The sequence below is a fragment of the Chelmon rostratus genome, chromosome 19, assembly GCF_017976325.1.
Source record: "Chelmon rostratus isolate fCheRos1 chromosome 19, fCheRos1.pri, whole genome shotgun sequence".
In the NCBI taxonomy this organism is placed as follows: Eukaryota; Metazoa; Chordata; class Actinopteri; order Chaetodontiformes; family Chaetodontidae; genus Chelmon; species Chelmon rostratus.
The window spans coordinates 12,830,292-12,851,129 of NC_055676.1; the positions used below are offsets into that span (position 1 = coordinate 12,830,292).

Below are 20,838 nucleotides of genomic sequence, written 5' to 3' on the forward strand. Positions count from 1 at the left end.
ATCTGGGGAAGATCTTGACACTACACTGAGGGAAGGATTTACACCAGTTCAGATAATTATGTCTGGGGTATAGGATGGACCACAGCGCAGACCATGCACAGCACACACACTGTTCAAAATCAGCTGATCTCAACTGATGCAGATTTGATCGCTCCTTGATCAAAGAGACATTTGACATTTTTGGCATCGGATCAGCTGGATGGTCAGTGCCTCGACCGTTTTAAATACCCAGCGCAGATGATACTCACCAGAATAACTTGCTAAAATTATATGCACTCCTGTTATTAAGTCCAGTTCAGTCTGTTAATTTTGGTAACAGTTTCTAATAAACGTTAATAGGTGTGTTAATAGGCCTACTAACTTAAATAACAAGTTTGATATGTACCCATCCCATTTTCCCCTTTACCGTTCTGTCTCTGTACTGTAGGGGATCACCATCCTGACTAATATGAAATCAGAGGCTGCTGTTCTAGATAGATAGATACTTTATTCATCTCCAAAGAGAAATTTGCAGAATTTTCTGAGAATTTTCTAAGAATGAGCTGCCAAATCTTTTTCAAAATAAACCAATAAAATCCATTTATGGAAAGCTATGATGAAGGCAGTTTTTTTCTGTAATCATATTCAACAATATAGCATATTTGACCAACTTTTAATTGCTATTTCTAACTTTAATATACTAAAGGTGAGGCTATATACCTCTAGGAAGTGGCCCAGCCACTCCGAGATTTTTCTGTATGTGGCCCTTAGTGAAAAACGTTTGGGCACCCCTGCGGTAATGCAACGCATGGATGTCAATCTCGAAAAACTCTGAGAAAGAGGAGATACCACAGCTCCTTTTCTTTCCGGCAGGAGGCAGCAGTTCAGTAACCCTCACTTCTGTCTGCCGGAAATACGGACTAGAAGAAGCTACAGAGGCGCCTGCTAAGGTTGCTATCTAATACGGAAGCAACGCAGCGTGCGATCTGGTAGCAATAAGTCTACAAAAGAAGGCGCCCTTTCTTGTTGTGAAAGGTAATTGCTCATGGGTTCTTCATTTATAATGTTAGTGTTATTTACTGCATGCATCTAATGTGCGCTGCACAATTACTTGTATCGTCGACACATAAGAAATATTGGTGCACTTTAGCCGTAACAGACACTCGTTAGCCCGACTAGCTGACCTTCCGTTATCAACAAAGAAATTGATTCACTATTGTAATTGCTGCAGTACATAGCATGTCTTAAACTGGCGTTCACGTTCAAACCACAGATTTCAAGTTGAAACGTCCGCCGGTTAAGCTGTTTTCTATTGCAGGTTCGCTTACAAAAGACGTGATGTTACTTGCAGAAACCGTTTGAAAGACAAGTCAGCCATCGTATATGCTAGATGCTAACTAATGTTAGCTAGGCGGCTGCGGGCTAGTTTAGCCGTAGCCTCAAAACGATTGAAACCCGAATGTGCTAACCAGCCGCTCTCAAAGTATTAGCTAACGTTAACTGAAATCAGTTCAATCATCAGTCAGTCAACATCAATATTGAGCTGGAAGGCAGCGAGCTGGTTTGGCCTGTTCAAAAATTCTTGTAGCAACTGTACGCGAGTTTCAAGGCCCTGGAACGTATTGAAATCCATATTGTTAATTAAACGCTGTTAGATCTTTGCCATTTGAACGCTGGTGAAATGCCATTGCGCGTTCAACACGATTATTGTTGTTACTAATTGTTGGCCTTTTGTCTCGCCATATTATACATAGCGATTGTTCAGGATAATGAAAGCACTTGTAAATTATAATCTAACTCGGTCAAACAGCCGTGCTATTGATGCACCATCTGTAAATTATATAACGTTTATTTGTTGGGCACATTGTCAGAGGTGTAATGTTTAGAATGGTATTATATGAGGCTACGGTTTTGTGTTGCATTGCATTGTTAGCTTTGTAAATGGGGTGTTCACGATAAAAACACTAGTAAGTTTGTATTTAATCTGCTTTACTGGAATCCTGGTAAGTTACATGTTTAAAGAAATACACACAGGTAAACAAATTAGAGGAAAAACAACACTACAAAAGGCATAACGGGTCACACTGTTTTACTGAGAATAATGTGAATCTTTCGTTAGGGCCTTCACAGTCACCAGATCTCAACCACACTGAACACCTATGGGATATTTTGAAGGGGCATCAAAACTTTGTTGATTTTTCCTTTAAGTTGTTACTCATCTGTTCATATCTTCACACACACTGAAGGACACAATGTATATTTAAGCAGGTGTAAGTGTATTACTCGGGCTGCTTGTAATTTAATGCAATTTAATTCTCTAACTATTAAAGTTGTTGGACATTCATTACCCTGTGTTTTAAAGCTTTCAGGCTTGGATCCAAGGTCCTGTACTTTTTTTTTTTTTTGAACCCATCATTTACTACTATCATCGCTGCATCCCTGGTTTAGAGTGTTATTTTTGTCTAAATTAAGGAATTGGAGGCGGATGGACAAAGTTTCGGATTGGGACTAGGATTAGGATAAGGACCCCTTCCACAGCTATTTGTGAAAGCAAGAAGTGATCTTAAAGTCTGCAGGTGCCCCCATTCTGTGTCAGCAGTGCCACTCACTCAACCACCATGTCGGATGGCCGGATCTATGTGGGGAATCTTCCCATGGATGTCCAGGAGAGAGACATTGAGGATCTCTTCTACAAATATGGAAAAATCCGTGATATTGAATTGAAGAACAATAGAGGAACTATCCCCTTTGCCTTCATCCGATTTGAAGACCCACGGTGAGTTTTAGGGATGCTCTCTGGCAAGTCGAATCACTTTCCCCTTGTTGGATACCGTAAGTTTTGTGGTGTAATATCATCTCCAGTGACTGACAGCAGGGAATGGATGGAGGCGGCATGTCCAGGTCTATGTCCGCTACTGAAACAGGCGTACTTTGGTAAGGGGTTCTTTGCTCTCTTCTCTTAGGGATGCAGATGATGCTGTCTATGGAAGGAATGGATATGGATATGGAGACTCCAAGCTACGTGTAGAGTATCCTCGATCCTCTGGCGCTAAATTTGGTGCTATGGGAGGTGGTGGTGGTGGTGGAGGTGGTGGAGGAGGATCTAGGGGAAGGTTTGGACCCCCAACTCGAAGATCTGAATTCCGGGTCATAGTGACTGGTAGGTGGACATCATGAGTCATAGCCAGTTAATATTTCTCTCTTTCACGCCATCCTGGAGGTCAAGGGGATTGGTAGGATGGTGGACATAAGAGTCGTAGGCAGATATGTTTCTCTCTCTCTCTCATGGCGGATTGGAGGACAAGGGGACTTAGTAAGTGGACATCATGAGTCGTAGGCAGATATGTTCCTCTCTCTCTGTCATGGCGGACTGGAGGACCAGGGGACTAGTAGAGGACGTCATGAGTCGTAGCAGATGTGTTTCTCTCTCTCTCATGGCGGACTGGAGGACAAGGGGACTAGTAGATGGACGTCATGAGTCGTAGGCAGATGTTTCTCTCTCTCATGGCGGACTGGAGGACAAGGGGACTAGTAGATGGACGTCATGAGTCGTAGGCAGATATGTTTCTCTCTCTCATGGCGGACTGGAGGTCAAGGGGACTAAGTGGATGAGGTCAAGTCAGCTCCTTAAATCATGAAAAACAAATCAGTAAACTGAAACCGGTCATGTTGGCTGCATAATCCCACACACCGACTATAGTGACTGGTAGGTGTAATTTTGTCATTGTGTCATTAATTCTTTTTTGTGTGCTGCATTTATCTCATGTTTATACCAGCATGTTTGCACAAGCTGTTAGAATTGGACTGCTTAACTAAGACCAACCCCTTAAAGTTTAAAGTTTTTACTGTTGCCTGACTTGACCGGTCATACTAGAGCAGATTGCTGGAAGTAACACACTTTGGGGTTCTGGTCTGAAATTTTGGGGTTCTCTGAAACATGAAACATTCACCCAAAAATTTTATAGAAATTGTCTTATATGCACACCTTCTTTTGTCCGAACAGTTAGATTTCCATAACTGCCAGTCAAGGGGCCCACAAAGAATCTGGTGAATATTGAGTGGAGAAGTGGGTCGAATTAAACCTGTCCAGGGAGTTACAAAATACAATTCATATGCATTTTTCCTATTGAGAGTTAAGGTGGCTGTCCATTTGAGAATTTCTAACCCTGAGCATTGGTAATAAACCATGAGTTAAGCCATCAGAACAAAGAATAAATAAGTGTAATGGAGAAAGAATGAACCTAAACACTTAAGACAACACCCAAAGACCATTGCCCTAAGAAACAGCCAGTCACTTGGCTTGTAGTAATTGTCACTACAAATGAAGGTAGATATTTAAGACTTGAATAACTTGAATGTTTTTGTGTTTGAATCAATTAAATTTAGGGTAATTTGTATCAGTTGGTGAACAATTCAGCCACTATGATGATGTGTTTTCAATCATGAGGGCAACTACCAAACTTTTCACATACAATGTGACTTTAGAGTTTTATGACATTCATCCAGGAGCCTCCACTGTAAGATGAATAGTTTACCTTTTTAAACAATCCTATATAAATTTACAGTAAGAAAAAAGCACATGCACATGCAAAACCCAATCTCTTCCCACTTCTCCATCTCTTTATATGTAGCTTTTACATTTTTAATTGTCGTTTAGCTCAGACTTACCTTAAAAGATAAAAACAAATAAGTTTTGGCCCCGACACATTAATCTTTTTCCCATTTCAGGGTTACCACCATCTGGGAGCTGGCAGGATCTGAAGGATCACATGCGTGAGGCGGGAGACGTTTGTTTTGCAGATGTGCAGCGTGATGGTGAGGGCGTGGTGGAGTTTCTCCGTCGAGAGGACATGGAGTATGCATTGCGCAGACTGGATCGGACTGAGTTCCGTTCACATCAAGTGAGTTCCGTTGCCGATAAGATGTAATTATCCTTGAAACCTTTTCAGTGGTTAAAGGAATAATTGTCTTTTTCCTTTGTGTAGGGCGAGACTGCTTACATCCGCGTCTATGAGGAGAGGGGCACTCCCAACTGGGGTCGATCACGTTCCCGCTCCAGATCCAGAGGTCGCTATTCACCTCCCTACAGAGGATCTCCCCCTCCACGCTACCAGTCACCTCCACGCCATGCTATGTCGCGCCATAGTCCGCCCCCAAGGAGGCACCCGCCGCAGCACCATAGCCCACCGCCACGTCATTACCGATAGAAAGGTCTTGTCATTTGTGGAGGAATTGAGGAAAAGGTTTTGTAATTCAACTTTTTATTTTATTTTAATTTTTTAACCCCAGGCCTCCTTGTAGGATACATCATGGTTATTTCTTGCTACAATACATTCCGTGGTCAGGATCGCCTAAACACACCCTGTTCCTCTCACAGCCTTGAAAATTTTTTTTCTTTAAATACTCATACGTGTTATCTGGAAGTGGAATCGTTTTTTTTTTCTTTTGCAAGGTTAATGTATCTGATAATTGAATAACATATTGGAGGTTTCTTTTATAAAGAAATCCTGGGTTGTGATGTCAGACCTTCACAGGAACCAGGACACTCATGTAATGTTATATAGTCCAAACAAATGACACAGCTCTGCAGCTATCAGGCTCAAAGGTCATAGTGCATCTTAAATTCTAGATTAAATTTTCCTTTTTATGTCATATGTCTGTGGCTTTAAGTACAATTATTGTTATGCCAGTCTAAGAACCTGTGAAGCAGCCAATATCCTCCAATGATTCAAAACATTGAAAATCAGTGAGCCTTTTAGGGTAAGTGACACATGCTGACTGTGAGCCTCACCTGTCAGATTATTTTTTTTAATGTGTGAACCTCTGATGGAGGTGGCCTGTGGGTGAACTATAATTTGAATGCATCTGTTTTTTTTTTTTTGTTCTTTAACAATAAAATGCAAACTTTTACTGTGACTGTTTCATTCATTGTCCTAAAACATGTTTTGAACAGGCCATTACTGTATTCACTGAAGTAAACGTCCCAAAAGGATGCTTATCATTTACACTCGAGTGACTACAGCTGCATGTCAAAACATCCTCTCTAGAAAAAGCTTATTTACATTTTAAGATGAGCAAAGATTTCATTGCAAATTTGCAGTATGGAGACAAATAACAAGGACCAAAAGCCTTTAAAAAGTAATTCAGTGTGTTTGCCTTACTCACGTATGTGGATGTATAATCTCTATATTGTTAGAATTTAACATGTTTAAAGGTAGGTGTGAAACTGCATATCTAATCCATTCTGAAAGTGTAGTCTGGAAAAACAAAAGGCACATGAGATGCAAAATATAATATTTTTAATACGCAATAAATTAATACCAGGTGACAATTTGAGAAGACACAGAAAAAATAAAAATATATTTATTTCCAATGGCATATTTTTTATCTTTCTGTTCATTATAACCCGATAAAGCCCATATACAGACATTGTATTGCATTTAATAAATATGTTCTAGCTTAGTTATACAATAAGTCAGTTTCTTTTTCACACATTGTATACAGTAAATCTTCTGACAACAAACACAGCAATACACAAATAGTAATACTCAGGCATGTTTTAGAAGATCATATGGAGACACGTTAGCGGTGATATCAAAACACTGAAATTTAAGCCACAGTGGACCAAACATGGGCGTGTTTTGGCTGTTTTGCAACTGTGAGTGGCACCACTAAATCAGATTTTCCAACATACCTATGCTAATATCTAGCCATGTAAATAGGTTTGTATTAATGTGCTCAGATTTTTGGATATCAGCCTGATATTTCTCTGACTTAACTGGGCTTACACTGGAATTAGTTTCACCAAGAAATGTCTCCAGGACATTGTTTCTAGAAAGACACATGCTGTCCTTAAATGTTCCCTTTCAGCTGAATAGGTGAAATTCCATTTACCACCACTGTGCTGGATTAGCAGCAGAAGATTCAGAGGTTGTATTTCTAAAAACTGCATACCAGTGACTAGCTGCCACTAGACTGAAAATCTGATGATGGCTTCGAGTAGCAGAAGTCATGACGGTCCAGGCAGCACTGTAATGCAATACAATGAACAGAAACTGTTGAACTAAGAGGTGTGCAGAATAAATCTGGTGGACTGATGAAATCCAGCAGGCAGTTACACACTGGCTGCACTGGACACTAAGTGCAGCTGAGGAAAGCTGTCAAATGAGAAACGGGACAAGGCAAAGTGAATCTGTGAATGTGATACTGGTTTAAGCCTCAAATCAGGTTATCGTTAGCAAGCAGGGCTCCTTTTCAGCATGTATGAACGTGGGATCTTAAGGTTACAATGAAGAGAAGTGCACAGATACCTCAGGAAATATCCACAGTTATGGTAAGACTTGTTTGGACATACAATTAACTAGAGAATGTTAAATGCAACGAGACCAAGATGGGCGACCAAGATGAAACTAATGTCAAGTCAATGAAAGTGAAAGAGGGACGTGCAGAAAGCAAAAGGAGGCACGCTGCCTTCACTGCACACCCCTTTTCAACTGAACTATCACAGCAGCTCTTGCGATGCTGAAAGGAAGCAGAATCTGTTACCACTGTACTGCCTGGATGTCGTGAGAGCCAGAAGCTGAATCCTTCAGCCTGAGCCGCATGGTGTTAAATTAAGATGAGTGCACCGCATTAACCATTTGAACGAGCTGATTCCAGAGAAGCATTCGTCCGTACGGAAATAAAAGCTAAGAGAGGGGCCAAATGGGGGAAATGACATAAATCACACCGTAACGGATGCCTCGAGGAGGTCGGAGATAGAAGGAGCACACAGTATGAGGCTTGGTTGGGTACCAGAGGAATACTGTGTACTGTATGCAAACCATGTGCAACCATGCACAAGTTCACAGGTTCGGTCTGGGTATCCTGTAAGTTTGTGTGCATCCGAGGCAAACACAGGAAGAGGACCATCAAACCTCAGGGAGGCCAGCAAGAAGTCCTCAAAATGGCTATTGAGAAGCAAAGCACACATGCTACTTGGACACAACCTGCTCCTCTAATGTTCACAAGACCAAATCATCTTATAATGCCAGATATTATTACTCAAAATATAGTAAAGTGCATCACAAGATGTTTCATCATGGTAGCTACAGTTTCATCAAAAGAATAATAATACTGAAAATATATTCAAGTGTACCATGAGATGTATGGTAGGTAGAAGTGAAGAAATTAACATTGTAGAATACTTAACAATACAGTAAAGAATTTGGTTGCTGTATCCCTGAAAACATAGCTTTAAGGCAAAATAAATAACATCCTGAAGCAGTTTCAACAAGGGTACATTCACTAGGTGAACAATTACACTTTAAAAATAAATTTACTGGCAATAGTTGCATCTCCTGAATACAGAGAGGAGCAACTGGAAAGACGTTGTTGCACAACTATCTTAGAACAACGAGTAGCCTTAATGACCAGCTGTCTTTGCAGTACTTACTTCATTAACACTGACTCCTCTCCTCTTGAACACATGACTATAATGCGGCCGTGTCGCTATCTCGAAACAATTTAGCACAAAGACACAAAGGAGCAGCAGAGCAGCGGCAGCCTGCGTCACTTGTTTTCTATGAGTGTCTGCACTTTGTGGACCAGGTCTCGAGCCATCATCAGGACCTGCGGGACATTGTGTCGCTCTGCCATTTCTGAGAAGAGAGTTTGAAAATCATTGTTAATTGTTAAGTAAATTGCTCATTAATATTGATCATATCACTTTATTCTCAATCCTGAGTAAGTAAAGTCAGCACCTAAATCTTAAAAATTTCCTGCTAAAGCCGGAAATTCTCCAGTATTATAGCGGAAATGTTACCTTAATTCACTTTTTACTTACTTTTCTTCAAGTGATTATGAGATTACGACTGACTCACTGTTTCCACCATGTTACAGCATTTGTGTTTGTCTTGTCTCGTCTTACCATTAAAGAATTTGATGATGTCTGTGAAGTCCATGTTATTTTCTAGGATGATGTCTCTATACATCTCCACAAGTGCCAGAGCAATGAAGAGCACAAAGTGCTCAGAGGAGGTGTACTTGGCCGCCCAGATGGTTTCCCACAGGGAGAACACATCATCATACACCATTTCTGTGCACAAAGACAGAAAGAAATCAGATTACATTCAGTATCATGTATGCAGAAATGTAAAAGTTCTCTTTAATTTGGTAATTCAAGCAAATGTCATGACGCCCGCGTTTCCACATCACCTCTTTTGAAGTCGAGCAGAAACCAACGATAACAGAAGTAGAAGTGAGTATAGTCTCCATTCTGCTGCATCAGTTCAAACAGCTCAGAGTCCAGGATCTGTTAGTATCAGGACAAAATGTCCATCAATACACAACGGCTTTTGTGTACATGCATGCATACATGTGTTCGTGCACATACGTGCATGCACATACCTGTATAAGGGAACGCATATTGGCAAAGTGAGAGTCCATGGCACCTCCATGAGGAAAATTCTGGTTCATCCTCTTCATCAGTTCTGTGAAGCAGCTAAATGCCATGACCTCTGAGAGGAGCACACACACACACATACAGAAAGTTAACCATTAAGATATTTATGTGCACTCAGGCACATAAATATCTAAATGGTTAACTAATGTATACTGATAGTGTCACTGACCGTCGTCCAGAATAACCAGTAGTGGAGCCAGCAGATCACACATGCCCTGGACGTAGCCCGTATCCAGATGCTGCCACACGTAACTACAAAGACAACCAGGTTTTTCAGATTTAATATTTTAGGTTGAGACAAACTTCGGAGATATGTAGCACGGTGACACACTCACCTGCACATGATGTTACGCAGCTTGTCCAGGTTCTCGGGAGTGAAGTACCAATATGCTCTGTCGCAACGTCTGACATCTTTGTCAATGCGATGTAGATTGATCAAGTACATGTCCAGTGTTTCTTGCTGCAAAAAACAGTGGATTCTGTTAGAGCATGTGCGTGACTGAAAGAAGGAGTGTGTTCACATGTCATGTGTCATGCTTACAGAATAGGTTTGCTCTTCTGAGGATTCGTCGTGCTTGCCGTCTTCTCCCACCTCTGCAGACTCTGGTTCAGTGAGCACATTTTCCATCTCCGGCTCCTCTTCAGAAAGGCCCAGGTCGGTGCCCTCAGGACTGGTGTTGCAGGCTGTGTCCAGATGGTGATCAAGGACAAGGTCCGCTGATGCCATTCTCTCCCTTTGTGCAAAGGAGACAGGGGGCGCAGCGAGACCTGCCAAAGGCCTGGCCTTGATATCCTCAGAGGTCACACATGTTATCCCTGCAGGAATGTCCTCCATTTCCAAGGCAGAAGGAGAGTCATCGGAGTCTGCCGTGTCTGGAGACTGCCGGGAGTGGGATGATAATGAAAGGCTGCCCCTTGATGCTGACTGAAGAGCATTCAGCACTTGTCTGACGGGTGAATTTGAACCAGGTTTCTCAAATGGAATTTCTGCCGCCTTTTTGGTTTCAACCAAATCGCAAACTGTTGCTCCAGCATCCTTTCGTTCTGGCTCTGTGGTGCCGGCCTTTGACAGTTGAGATGGGGTTTTTTCAGGAGCTGTTTCAGGCTTTTCAGAAATCTCTGGCTTTATTTCACTTGGTGGATTAGCATCTTTTTCAGCTGTAGGCGGACACAATGGCTCCACTTCCAGATCAGATTTGCTCCTGTGTGCTTGAAAAGTCAAGGTCTGCCCGAGTGGAGGTGCTTGGAAATACTCGTTACGAATCTCTGTTTCTAGCTTTAGAACGTTAGTTTTCTCTGGAACAGATCTTAAATTCATATTCGTATCGACTGCTTTTAAATCTTCGGACTGCTCATTTGTTGTTATGTTCTTTCCTTCTACTTCAGGCTTTTCTTCGGATTCAGACGTCTCTTGTGACTTACTGATTCCACAGTCCTTGATCAACTCACTTTCTGAAACTGTCTTCATGTTTGCCTCTGAAACCTCATCCTTGGCTACTGGGTCCATAACATCCTCCCCTCCTGGCTGCGATCCAGGTGCTTGTTTCTCCTTTAAGCCTTCGGATGTTTCTGCTGACTGAGAGCTTGGAGATCCAACAGCCAACTCTGTCACAGCAGGGCTGTTTTCTGACCCTGGATGCTGATTTGACGGACCTGAGGACGAGGGGTTGCAGGAGTGAGGCTGTGATGCCTCTGCAGTGCCACCTGTGATGTCCTTCAGTGGACTGCTTTGCTGCACTTCTCCTTCCTCAGCCCTGGGCTCAGTCTCAATCTGATCCACTGCCTCGACGGATCCAAATACCTGGTAACCAAAGGAAGGCAGTGAACTTGCGATACATTTTCTATCCTGTAGCAACGAAATGGACAAATGTTGAAGGATTACACCAGTGGTTTTGCATGTGTTTTGCAATCCCTCTTCCTCTTATTGAATTTAAGGATATGTCCAATATATGAGAGCTGTCTGCCAAAGAGGAACCTTTTTAGCCACGTCAGGGGAATGGCACTGGGGATGCTAACGTTGGTTGGTCAGTCCAGATATAAATATCTACAGAAACTATTAGATGGACTGCTGTGAAATTCAGTACAGTCATTCCTGCTTTTCAGCAGAAGACCTAGTGACTTTGGTGATTCCTTGACTTTGCTTCTGAGGTCACTTCGGGACGTTTTAACTTATCCTGAGGAATATCTCAACAAGTGCTCGATGAATTTGTATAAACTTTTGTGCAGATGTTCAAGGTTCCCAGACACTCAGTCCTAATTCATCATGGGTTGACATTTTAATTTTTTTTTCCGTGAAATGTCTCAACAACTCTTAGATAGATTGCTTTGTAATTTGTCGCAAACATTCACATCCTCCTCGAGATGAACTGCAACTGGTGACATTGCATCTGGCACCATCATCTGGTCAAAAAAATTCAGTTCGCCCAATAATATGCAGTGCACGTTTCTTACAAAAAATAATAGCAAAAATAGAGGCGACAAAACATTAATACACTGGTACGGTTTTTCACTACCTGCGCGCTACTGCTGGAATCACTCTGCGACGGGGCATTCTGCTGATCTGAGCTGCTACTTAGAGACGACTGGAGTGGGGAAAAGAATCACACAGGGGACAAAAAGCAGAACTGTCAGCCAACTTGCTTAGAAATTCCATCATAAAAAAAAAGTTCTCTTTCATGTTTTCTTTGTTGTGGTAATGGTTACATAATGCAGCACATTTCATGGTAAAAGGTCAAACTTGCATCTGTACTGATGGTGGAGTCCCGCTGCACTGGTCCTCTTTCCACACTGGCTCCAGACGAACATCTGGCAAGGGCCTCAGCATGTTTCTCTCGCTCCCTCTGACGGACGATGGCCTCACAGCCCTGCCACTCCTTCATAGTCTGCTCATACATGAGCCGCATCTGCTCATCAATCTGAAACAAAAACCTTGTGTGAGCAAAGTTTGTAACATAGCCCATGGTGTGTATGTGCACGCTACAATCTCAGAATTAGTCTAACAGCTCGTAGAAATACCTCTAGCCGGCATTTCTCAGTCATGGTGAACTGGTAGTGTCCCAACAGGAAGGGCCAGACCTCTTTGCGTAGTGAAGGAGCCACACCACCAAAATACACAAGCCTGTGTATCTCCTTTTCCTCATATGCCTGAAAAACATTAAGTCTAGTCATACACAATTTAAAAACTAACTTTATTTGCATAGCACCTTTCATGCAAAGATGCAGCCCAAAGTGCTTAACAAAACTAGATCAGACAAAAAAAAAAACAATAATAGTAAGTAAAAAATAGCAATATGAACAAAAGCAATAGCAAGAACCATTCAAACAAAAATCTTCTGGCCTGGTGGGGAATTCTTACAGAGCTGTCCTTGAGGAACCTGGCCCAGACCTCCACAGAGAGGCCTTCTCGGGCACCACAGGGCACATCAGGGTCAACTATAGTGGTGTTGACCAGAGCAGAGAGGTGGGTACGAACTGTGGACAGATGGCGGCAGTATGCAAGCCCTGGAGAGGAAAGATCAAAGTGTTCATACTGACCAGGAACCATCAATGAAAGTCTTCCCCAAATAATAAGCCAAAACGCAGTTGTTTGTACTCACATCCATAGAAAGCACGGGAGATGATCTGGTACTTCATGGTATCACAAAGGAGCTTCAAAGGAGCCCTGATAGGAAAGGAAAATGGCTGATTTAGTGAAACGAATTCATTTGAATTTAGATTTGAGCCTGTCCCTAGGAAATACTTACCTTTCCTGGTTACAGCCATTAGGCAGAGAGCCATCAGAAGAGCCATTCTGCGAGCAGGACGAGCATGAGGACTTCCTGGGTGTAGGTTGCCACATGTTCACGCCCTGGTCCATCAGCTCCAGGGCTACTGCACAGCATAACAGCCCTCATCATTAGCACAGCTACCACTGTCATCATCATAAGCAAGTAAAACCAGATGACACTTCAATAGATTGGGACATAAATGTCCATGTCTGCAAATAATAAGAAAAACAATGAAAAAAACACAAAACGAGCGAGAGGATGGAGATGGAGACGTGGCAGACGAGTTACTGTACGGCCATGCAAAGTCTCCTTATTGTCAATGGGACTATTATGTGAAATGGGCACACGGGGCACTAAATAGGCAGGAAAGATATGAAATGAAGCAGGTTTACATTAGAGAGAAATTAATTAGAAAAATTTACACTGAGTATAGGCCTATAGGGGAAACAGATTTATCTAAAGTGAAATAATTGTCTAAACTGTAAATCAGTATTAAGGGAATAATGTAATCATAGATGGAATCTGTGATGATGCTTCATTAGATTAGCTCAGGGAAGCAGAACAGGAAGATTAAAGACACTTACTGAACTCCATCTGATTGCCAGGAAAGAGGATTCGAAACACATAATCGGTCGCTTCATCATCTTCCTTGTCTGATACAGAATCACAGGAGCCGTGGGGACTCCTCTTTCGCAGTTTGGGGAAAACCTTTCCCTGTGAAAGCAAAGGCGGTGTTCTCATCTATGCTAACACCATACAGCAAACAATACCATAGCAGACAGGTCATAGGTGTCGGTAAATGTAGCATGATTTCCTCAATTAGTGGGAAAATTAGAGGCTATAGAGGAATTTGTACTGACCTTTCCTCTCTGATTCCAGAGCGGGGGGTCCAGCTGTCCATGAGGTAGCAGGCCGGTCTCCAGGCAGGTGAGAAACTGGAGGAGGTGGCCTCCTTTGGGGAAATGTAGAGGAGGTCTCTGGATCCCATCCTGGCTCACCAAAACTACTGTACCGCCACTGTTCACTGGAGAAATGACCACAATAAAGAACAGGATAAATCTAACTCTTAAAACTCCTACTTTGGGTACAGTTATGAGGGGATTGCTGTACCTTGCTGATGACAGTGCAGATACACAATCTCCTCCAAACGAATTGTCATGGCATAATCCCAATACACACTGAAAGAGAGAGGAGAGAATAGGAACCATTGAGGCAACTGTGTAAAACCATTAATTTAGTGTTATCATACTGAGTTCTGTCGGTATAACCTTTTCTCAGAATCCAGCTCCCCAACATTCCCGTTCATCAGCTGATTGGGTGTCCATTTCAGGGTCATGAGGTCTGCAGTCTGATGCAGAGAGAGGTAGCCTGGGATGGCCTCAACGTCATCTCTCTGCACACACAAGTGAGACTCATCAAGTCAAGTCTGATTGCAATACTATTTATATATTATTTATGAGTATAAATCAAATAACAGATGCAGCAAATTCCCCAGAAAACAAACAAGCGTCTCTTAACATTCCCTCTTTAAAGGAGGTGCTTGTATTATATTACTGATACTGAAAACACGCACCGGCTGCACCAGGACATTGTTCTTTCCAAACAGAAGTGTGGCTCTGGAGTTTTGGTGGAGCGATTCAACATAGTCCTTCACCCACATGAGAGGGCGATCATCCATGCTACCGCTGGACTGTCTCTTCTGGATCTGATACAGGTTGAAAAGACAGTGTTACATATCTGGCTTTGCATATAGTAGTTTACAGCTGATTAGTTTGTTGAAATCTTTTGCTATCTAACCAGGGCAGGCCGTCTGGAGGGCGAATCTTGCCGACAGTGGCCGCTGTGGATGCGATGCCGCTGCACGAGCTCGTCAGCAGACGGATCCGTCCAGAAATGGTCTGCAGTCTTAACTTTGGTGTACTCCAAAGCACAAGGTCCAACTGTAAAAACGAGGTAAAGTGAAAGTTAGTGCAATAAGGCAAAATGAAGGCTTTCACTGTTGTGATGCATGTACAGGTTAGAGCAGTTTTTAAATACCCAATAGAGATGCAAGAATTGGTCCATCCACAGGATCCATCAGCATGGCTTCTTTCTCATAGAAGGCACTGCAGGAAATAAAATGTAAAAGATTTACCACAATCGGTGGAGGAGATCTTTATAATAACTATATAATATGGGATGTTGACAGTGTGTGCAAAAGGAGAACATTTGGAAGCGTAAAATGTTTTGCATAAAATTCAAAAGGGCTGAAAACTGCTGAAGCTGAGATGCACAAAAACAGAAACAGACACCTTTCGTTGTTTCTGAGATCAGTAAAGGAATCATCTCTTCCAACTTGTGGTAAAACAAATGTATTAAATGGAGGAGGCACTCTTCTATAGCCGGTAACTTATAATTACACTGAATAATGTATATAACAATACCTGCTGTTCTCCACCAAGTACAGGACAATCTTGTCCAGGAGCTTCTCCATCAGCGCCGTTCGGATCCAAAGGTGTTTCAGCGCCTGAGGAGGGAGGTTGGCCAGCTTGGATTGCCGACTGCGCTCATTACTCAGAGGGGAATTGTTCTGCTTGCTGATAAAAACAGAAAAGAAACCCGGCAGATGAGATGTCTGTTGGTGAAATGCAACAGACATTGGGACAACGCCTGGGTCCAGACCTCTGAATCTGCCCTCTCCACTGAGTTGACAGTTCGTCTGATTTCAGGCAAATTAGGATGCATACATAAAAGTAGAACACAAAGGGGAAAGATATACTGGCTTTTCACCTGTTTTCAATGAGCTGCTCAAGCTCCTGGACCTTGTGGCAGAGTTCCTCAGCAGGTGAAAAGCTTTTTGCTGCCTTCATAAAGAGCGCTGCAACCTTGTTACTGCACAGCAGGCCTGCAATACGACGCTTCAGTCCATGCAGCACGCAGGCCTCCACTACAGCTACACACACACAGAAACACACACAATTTTAGTCAATATTTGATTTCCACTTTTAATTTTAATTCATGTTTTTTGTTCCCTTCAGGTGGAATAATATAATTTTCTCTTTGCGAAAGCCTCACGCCTCAGTACTTTTTAGAAAGGAACAGGTGAAAGGCAGGCACAGGTGGCACAAGTGGAAATAGGCCGTTGCTAGGATATGAGGAATGTGAATCACACACGCCTCACTCCTGGTTAGTATCAACACCTTTGAGGGTTGACAGTCTGCTTTAATACATATCCACCCATCTACCTTATTAAACATAAATAGACATGACTAATAGCATGATGAAAATAAATCGTTAGGGTTGACATGGCTCGAACAGACTGCAAAGAACCATTTCGAGCTGTGAGGACGAACTCGTAGGAGGTGACGGCTCGACAGAAGCCGACGTCAACCAGCATTCTGCACTGTACATGTTAATGTAGTTGTAACCAATACTGTGACTTTTAGCCACAGCGGGCTGAACTCATTTAGGAAAACACATTTTTCTGAGACACACTGAAGAAAACGATGACACAAAATTACTCTATCTCTCTTACTTACTTCGTCTAGTGTCTCTCTCTTTATAGCCCCTCTTGTGCAGCCTATGAAACCAATTCCGAAGCTAATGTTAAACATTAAGTCTGATGGAAAACGCCTTGAGCATGCACCCTGAATTTTTGAACACCCTGCCCAACAATGATGGCTTAGTGTACAACGTGACAACAATAAAAAAACAAAAATAAAAATTACCACAGAAGGAAATGATGTGGCTGCTGTCTGCGTGCACGAATTTCCTCGTTACTGCCTCCTCCATAATTTGTTTCACCTAAGAGAAAAAGATCCGTGGTGAGACAAGACACAGTTACATAAGGTGACGGGGAGTCAAAACAAGAAGCACAAGAGGAATATCATATAAGAGGTAATGATGAGCTGCTAAGGAGCCGTACAGTCCCACAACACATGCACGAGGATAACAAACACACCAAATTATTTATTGAGGAAAGTCATCCGTCTGGCTCACTAGTTGATTTCTGCCTCAAGACTCAAATGTTTTTTTTATGACTTTTTCGAGATATTCTTGAGGAATTTAGTTCTCAACACCTATGACGGATCTTTGGGGAATGTCACAGTTGAGATGCATAGACCAGGCCCTATCAGATTTTTCTTCTTTACCCTTTCAGGATACTGCAGCATATGAAAACATGAAAACACATCCATAAGGAAGGACAACTTGTGAGAAACAGATTTTTTAAAAATGGTCCAAAATCGAGGCTGTAGAGGCCAAAAATTGCCTGACTTTTAGTCCCTAATTGGTCATACTTCAACAACACTGCACTCCCCATGATGCAACTCGACAGTGTCTCAGTGTAAATACACCCATCTGAAGCTGAGATAACCCCGATGATATCGTCAGAGTCGTTCTCTCAGACTTGACAGGGCTCCTCCAGAGACACAGAAGACATCACTTTTTTCAAGAGGCTAAGCAGCACTCCTCACAACCAGGAAACTGATCTTCATGTGTAAATTCTGTGGACTGCCCCTTTAAGTTAATTTAGGATAAACAGATTGAGTTGCCTTCCATTTAACTTAATAAAATGTCAGCATTTTGAACTGGCTTGTTGCTACTCCTCTCATCATCATCATCATCATCATGAATGAATACAATTTTATTTAGAGGTTGACATTTTACTGAAATGGGCATTGCTTGGTGGATCAGTGTGTTTACCTACTTTCAAACCTTTCAAACATTTTGGAAAAAGTCATGTTCTGCGAAGTGTGTTGATAAGCAGTGCAACATTTATCTGTAAAATCGATTGAATTTAATGTGAAGTTCTGTGCTGTGTGTCGACAGAATAAGAGAATAATGCACTGTAATGTTCCTGTCATAAATCATAATGCCATTTTTCTGTGCTTATTGGAATTCTATTATACAAAAACATGTCCAGAACCACAAAAATTGCTGTTCTGATGTCTGTGGATCACACAACTGTTTGCATCCCCGTTCTTTATATGAATACACAACCTGCAAAGTCTGCTTTGTGACAAAAGGCATCTATATTGACCTGCACGAAAGATGAAAATGCTAACAACCCATTATTTCACTTATATGCTGTCTTTTAAATGTATATATGAGAGCTAAGCCCCTCCTTGCTGCAGGATGGAGGATCTAGCACCAGAGTCATGGATGTTTGAGAGGCAATGAGTCACAGGTGAGGGGGAGCACGGACACGATGAGCCTGGAAGTACCCGGCTTTCTCAACAATGAATAAAACATCCTGTTTTCACTCCCTGGAGGGAGTCACTGAGCAGTTTAGAAGCTTTGTGCTGTGCTCTCTTTAATTTCCATGTAGATTAATATCCAAATGGCTCACAATTCCGCAATAAATCACCCATCTGGGGTTGCACTTTTTTTTTTTTTTTTTTTTTTGCATTTAATGATTGCATGGGGACATGAGCACATGCTGATAATGAACCAGATGCCAAGGTCACACCTTTAAGTTCTGGATCATGAGATGGTTTGTTCCAGGAATGTCAGTTTAATGAGAATTTCTTCAGAGAGAGAGAGAGAGAGAGAGAGAGAGAGTGAGATAGAGAGAGAGAGTGAGATAGATAGAGAGAGAGAGAGAGAGAGAGAGAGGAAGGGAGGAAGAGAAAGGTTTGCATATAAAAACAAATGAATCTGCATACGATTTCTTCAATGTGTAGTCCTCCCCATATAAAATCATCATCATCTGTATCATTATCGTCATCACCATCATCATCATCACCACCACCACCGTCATCATCATCATCATCTTTACGCCTGAAACAGCAGTCAAAAACATATCAGTATACAATTTTACTGGCCGCCTTGTTGCATCCACTCTTATTATGTAAAATAAACGATCAGTGTCATCATAAACAGGCCTGTGGCGTAGTCGTGGCTCAAACCCGATGGACGATGGCCACACACGCGCGCGCGCACACACACGTACACACACACACACACACACACACACACACACACACACACGCACGCACACATACGTTGTCTAAGCGGACAGCGCCAGTAAACATAACCTGCGATGAGCGAGAAAGGAATAAAACGCAACCAACCTCCTTCTTCACACTGCGCAGCAGCTTCTGGCGCGTCTCGGCCTCTGTCACGGGAAAAAACATGATCAATGCGCCGATCAGACTGCTGTATCGGAAAGACACGGCGACGAGCTCACGACAGGGAAATAATAATACCTCCCATCGCTCCGGGTGCGGGGTGCAGCGGCTGACACGCACGGCTGTGTGGAGAAGGTGTGGAGAGCGGGGTATAGACGGACAGCGGCGGGGAGAGAGCAGAGGAGCTCCGAGATGCACGATGTGATCCTGACGACTAAATTAAACCTATCTGTTACCTCTCAGCGAACCAACACCCCTTTAAAGCCACAGTAGCCTGTACATTAAGCCTGCATCCGCACGTATGTCGTCTGCTCCTCATAACGCACGCACAAAAAAAAATCGTTTCTTAAAAAAGTTTCTCGGTCACAGCATCCATGAAACCTGCAGAGACTGATTATTAACTCACCACATGATAATTAAAGTTAATGAGGCCCAGGACAAATTAACGCGTCATTCAGTTAATTGTCACAACAGCAGAAAGTGAAGAGAATAACAGGAACAGCATAATTCATTCATGAACAAATCACAATTAACACCATGCATTTGTTTGATAAACTCATTTTATTTCTTAGAATACTGTATAGTGAGTTTTAAGATGAATTGTGTCAGTAGTGACAGTGGTGGACGGAGGCTATCTGAGGGCCAGGGGCCAAAAAAATAAAAAGGGCACCAAAGTCATGATGCATTTATAGTGAAACAGTTCCAAACTCGATTGAACTGAGAAACATTTCAGGTGGCTGTCGCAGTTTGGCGAGTTTTAGGAAAGGATTATGGTTTGGATTAAAAAGACTTCTTTCTTAAAATGATCAACAAAGAGTCCTGGTTTCAAATCGGAACCAAACTCCAGTCTCCTGTGTGAAAGTCCTGTCCTTGGCTCCAGCAGTCTTTCTATGCAGACTTTTTCACTCTGAACATTTGTCCTTATTAGTTTGAAAGTCGTCCATGTAAAAATGAAACATTTGTCTCCATGTTCACAAATCTATACATTAAATTTTTGGACTACTAATACTGGACAGGCAGGCCAGCCTACTTGGTGCTGCATCACGTTTTTTCCATTTTAAGGGTACCCATTAGCGCACTGCAGCACGTTTTCTCCACTGGAAGGGTTAAGCGTGACTCCTGGCCAACCAGAGGTTGAGACGCATAATGGTTGGGTTTTATTTTAAAAAAGGCGTTATTTCAAATCCACAGAATTTGTAGCGTTAGGTTGTGATGTTTCTTGCACCTAATATTTTTCCACTCTATACAGGGGTGAGCAATTTGGTTACATGTATATTTTATGAGATATGTGATTTTACTGACCAGACAGGGATGTTTGGTTTTGGCTGATCAAGATCACAGTTAAGATCAGATAAATCAGAAAACTTCCTCACAAAATTCACATGAAAATCCATTATTACCATAGAACTGTAAGTCCTGCTCACTGGTTTGCAATATTGACCCCAATTGGCTAATACACCTGGAGATATTAAAGGAACTGTCATCATGGTATTGATCATATGGAAAATTTACTTCCAGAAGACATATTTTTATCATCTGA

At 42.2% G+C, this 20,838-nt stretch overlaps 2 protein-coding genes across 5 annotated transcripts; one reads left to right on the forward strand and one right to left on the reverse strand.

Moving 5' to 3' along the window:
- The first annotated feature begins 916 nt into the window (after window positions 1-916).
- Window positions 917-5,889, forward strand: srsf9 (serine and arginine rich splicing factor 9). Of its 4 annotated transcripts, none has more exons than XM_041960812.1 (5): window positions 917-1,014; window positions 2,452-2,755; window positions 2,943-3,139; window positions 4,708-4,880; window positions 4,965-5,889. In XM_041960812.1, the coding sequence occupies exons 2-5, from the start codon at window positions 2,598-2,600 to the stop codon at window positions 5,184-5,186; spliced, it is 750 nt and encodes a 249-aa protein (XP_041816746.1). In that variant the 5' UTR covers window positions 917-1,014; window positions 2,452-2,597; the 3' UTR covers window positions 5,187-5,889. The 4 variants fall into 4 exon arrangements, with proteins under 4 accessions (XP_041816746.1, XP_041816747.1, XP_041816748.1 ...); XM_041960813.1 differs by having other exon boundaries at window positions 918-1,014; window positions 2,556-2,755; XM_041960814.1 differs by having other exon boundaries at window positions 931-1,014; window positions 2,579-2,755.
- Window positions 5,890-8,125: 2,236 nt separating this feature from the next.
- Window positions 8,126-19,304, reverse strand: sgsm1b (small G protein signaling modulator 1b). The gene is made up of 25 exons (XM_041960203.1): window positions 19,242-19,304; window positions 16,896-16,971; window positions 15,958-16,120; window positions 15,612-15,764; window positions 15,226-15,293; window positions 14,986-15,128; window positions 14,762-14,893; window positions 14,457-14,581; window positions 14,299-14,366; window positions 14,049-14,212; window positions 13,773-13,902; window positions 13,165-13,291; window positions 13,018-13,082; window positions 12,777-12,922; window positions 12,437-12,565; window positions 12,163-12,336; window positions 11,873-12,003; window positions 11,306-11,333; window positions 9,963-11,222; window positions 9,757-9,881; window positions 9,591-9,673; window positions 9,367-9,476; window positions 9,175-9,271; window positions 8,888-9,055; window positions 8,126-8,618 (listed from the first exon to the last, which is right to left on the reverse strand). The coding sequence occupies exons 1-25, from the start codon at window positions 19,302-19,304 to the stop codon at window positions 8,530-8,532; spliced, it is 4,017 nt and encodes a 1,338-aa protein (XP_041816137.1). The 3' UTR covers window positions 8,126-8,529.
- Between the last annotated feature and the right edge of the window lie 1,534 nt (window positions 19,305-20,838).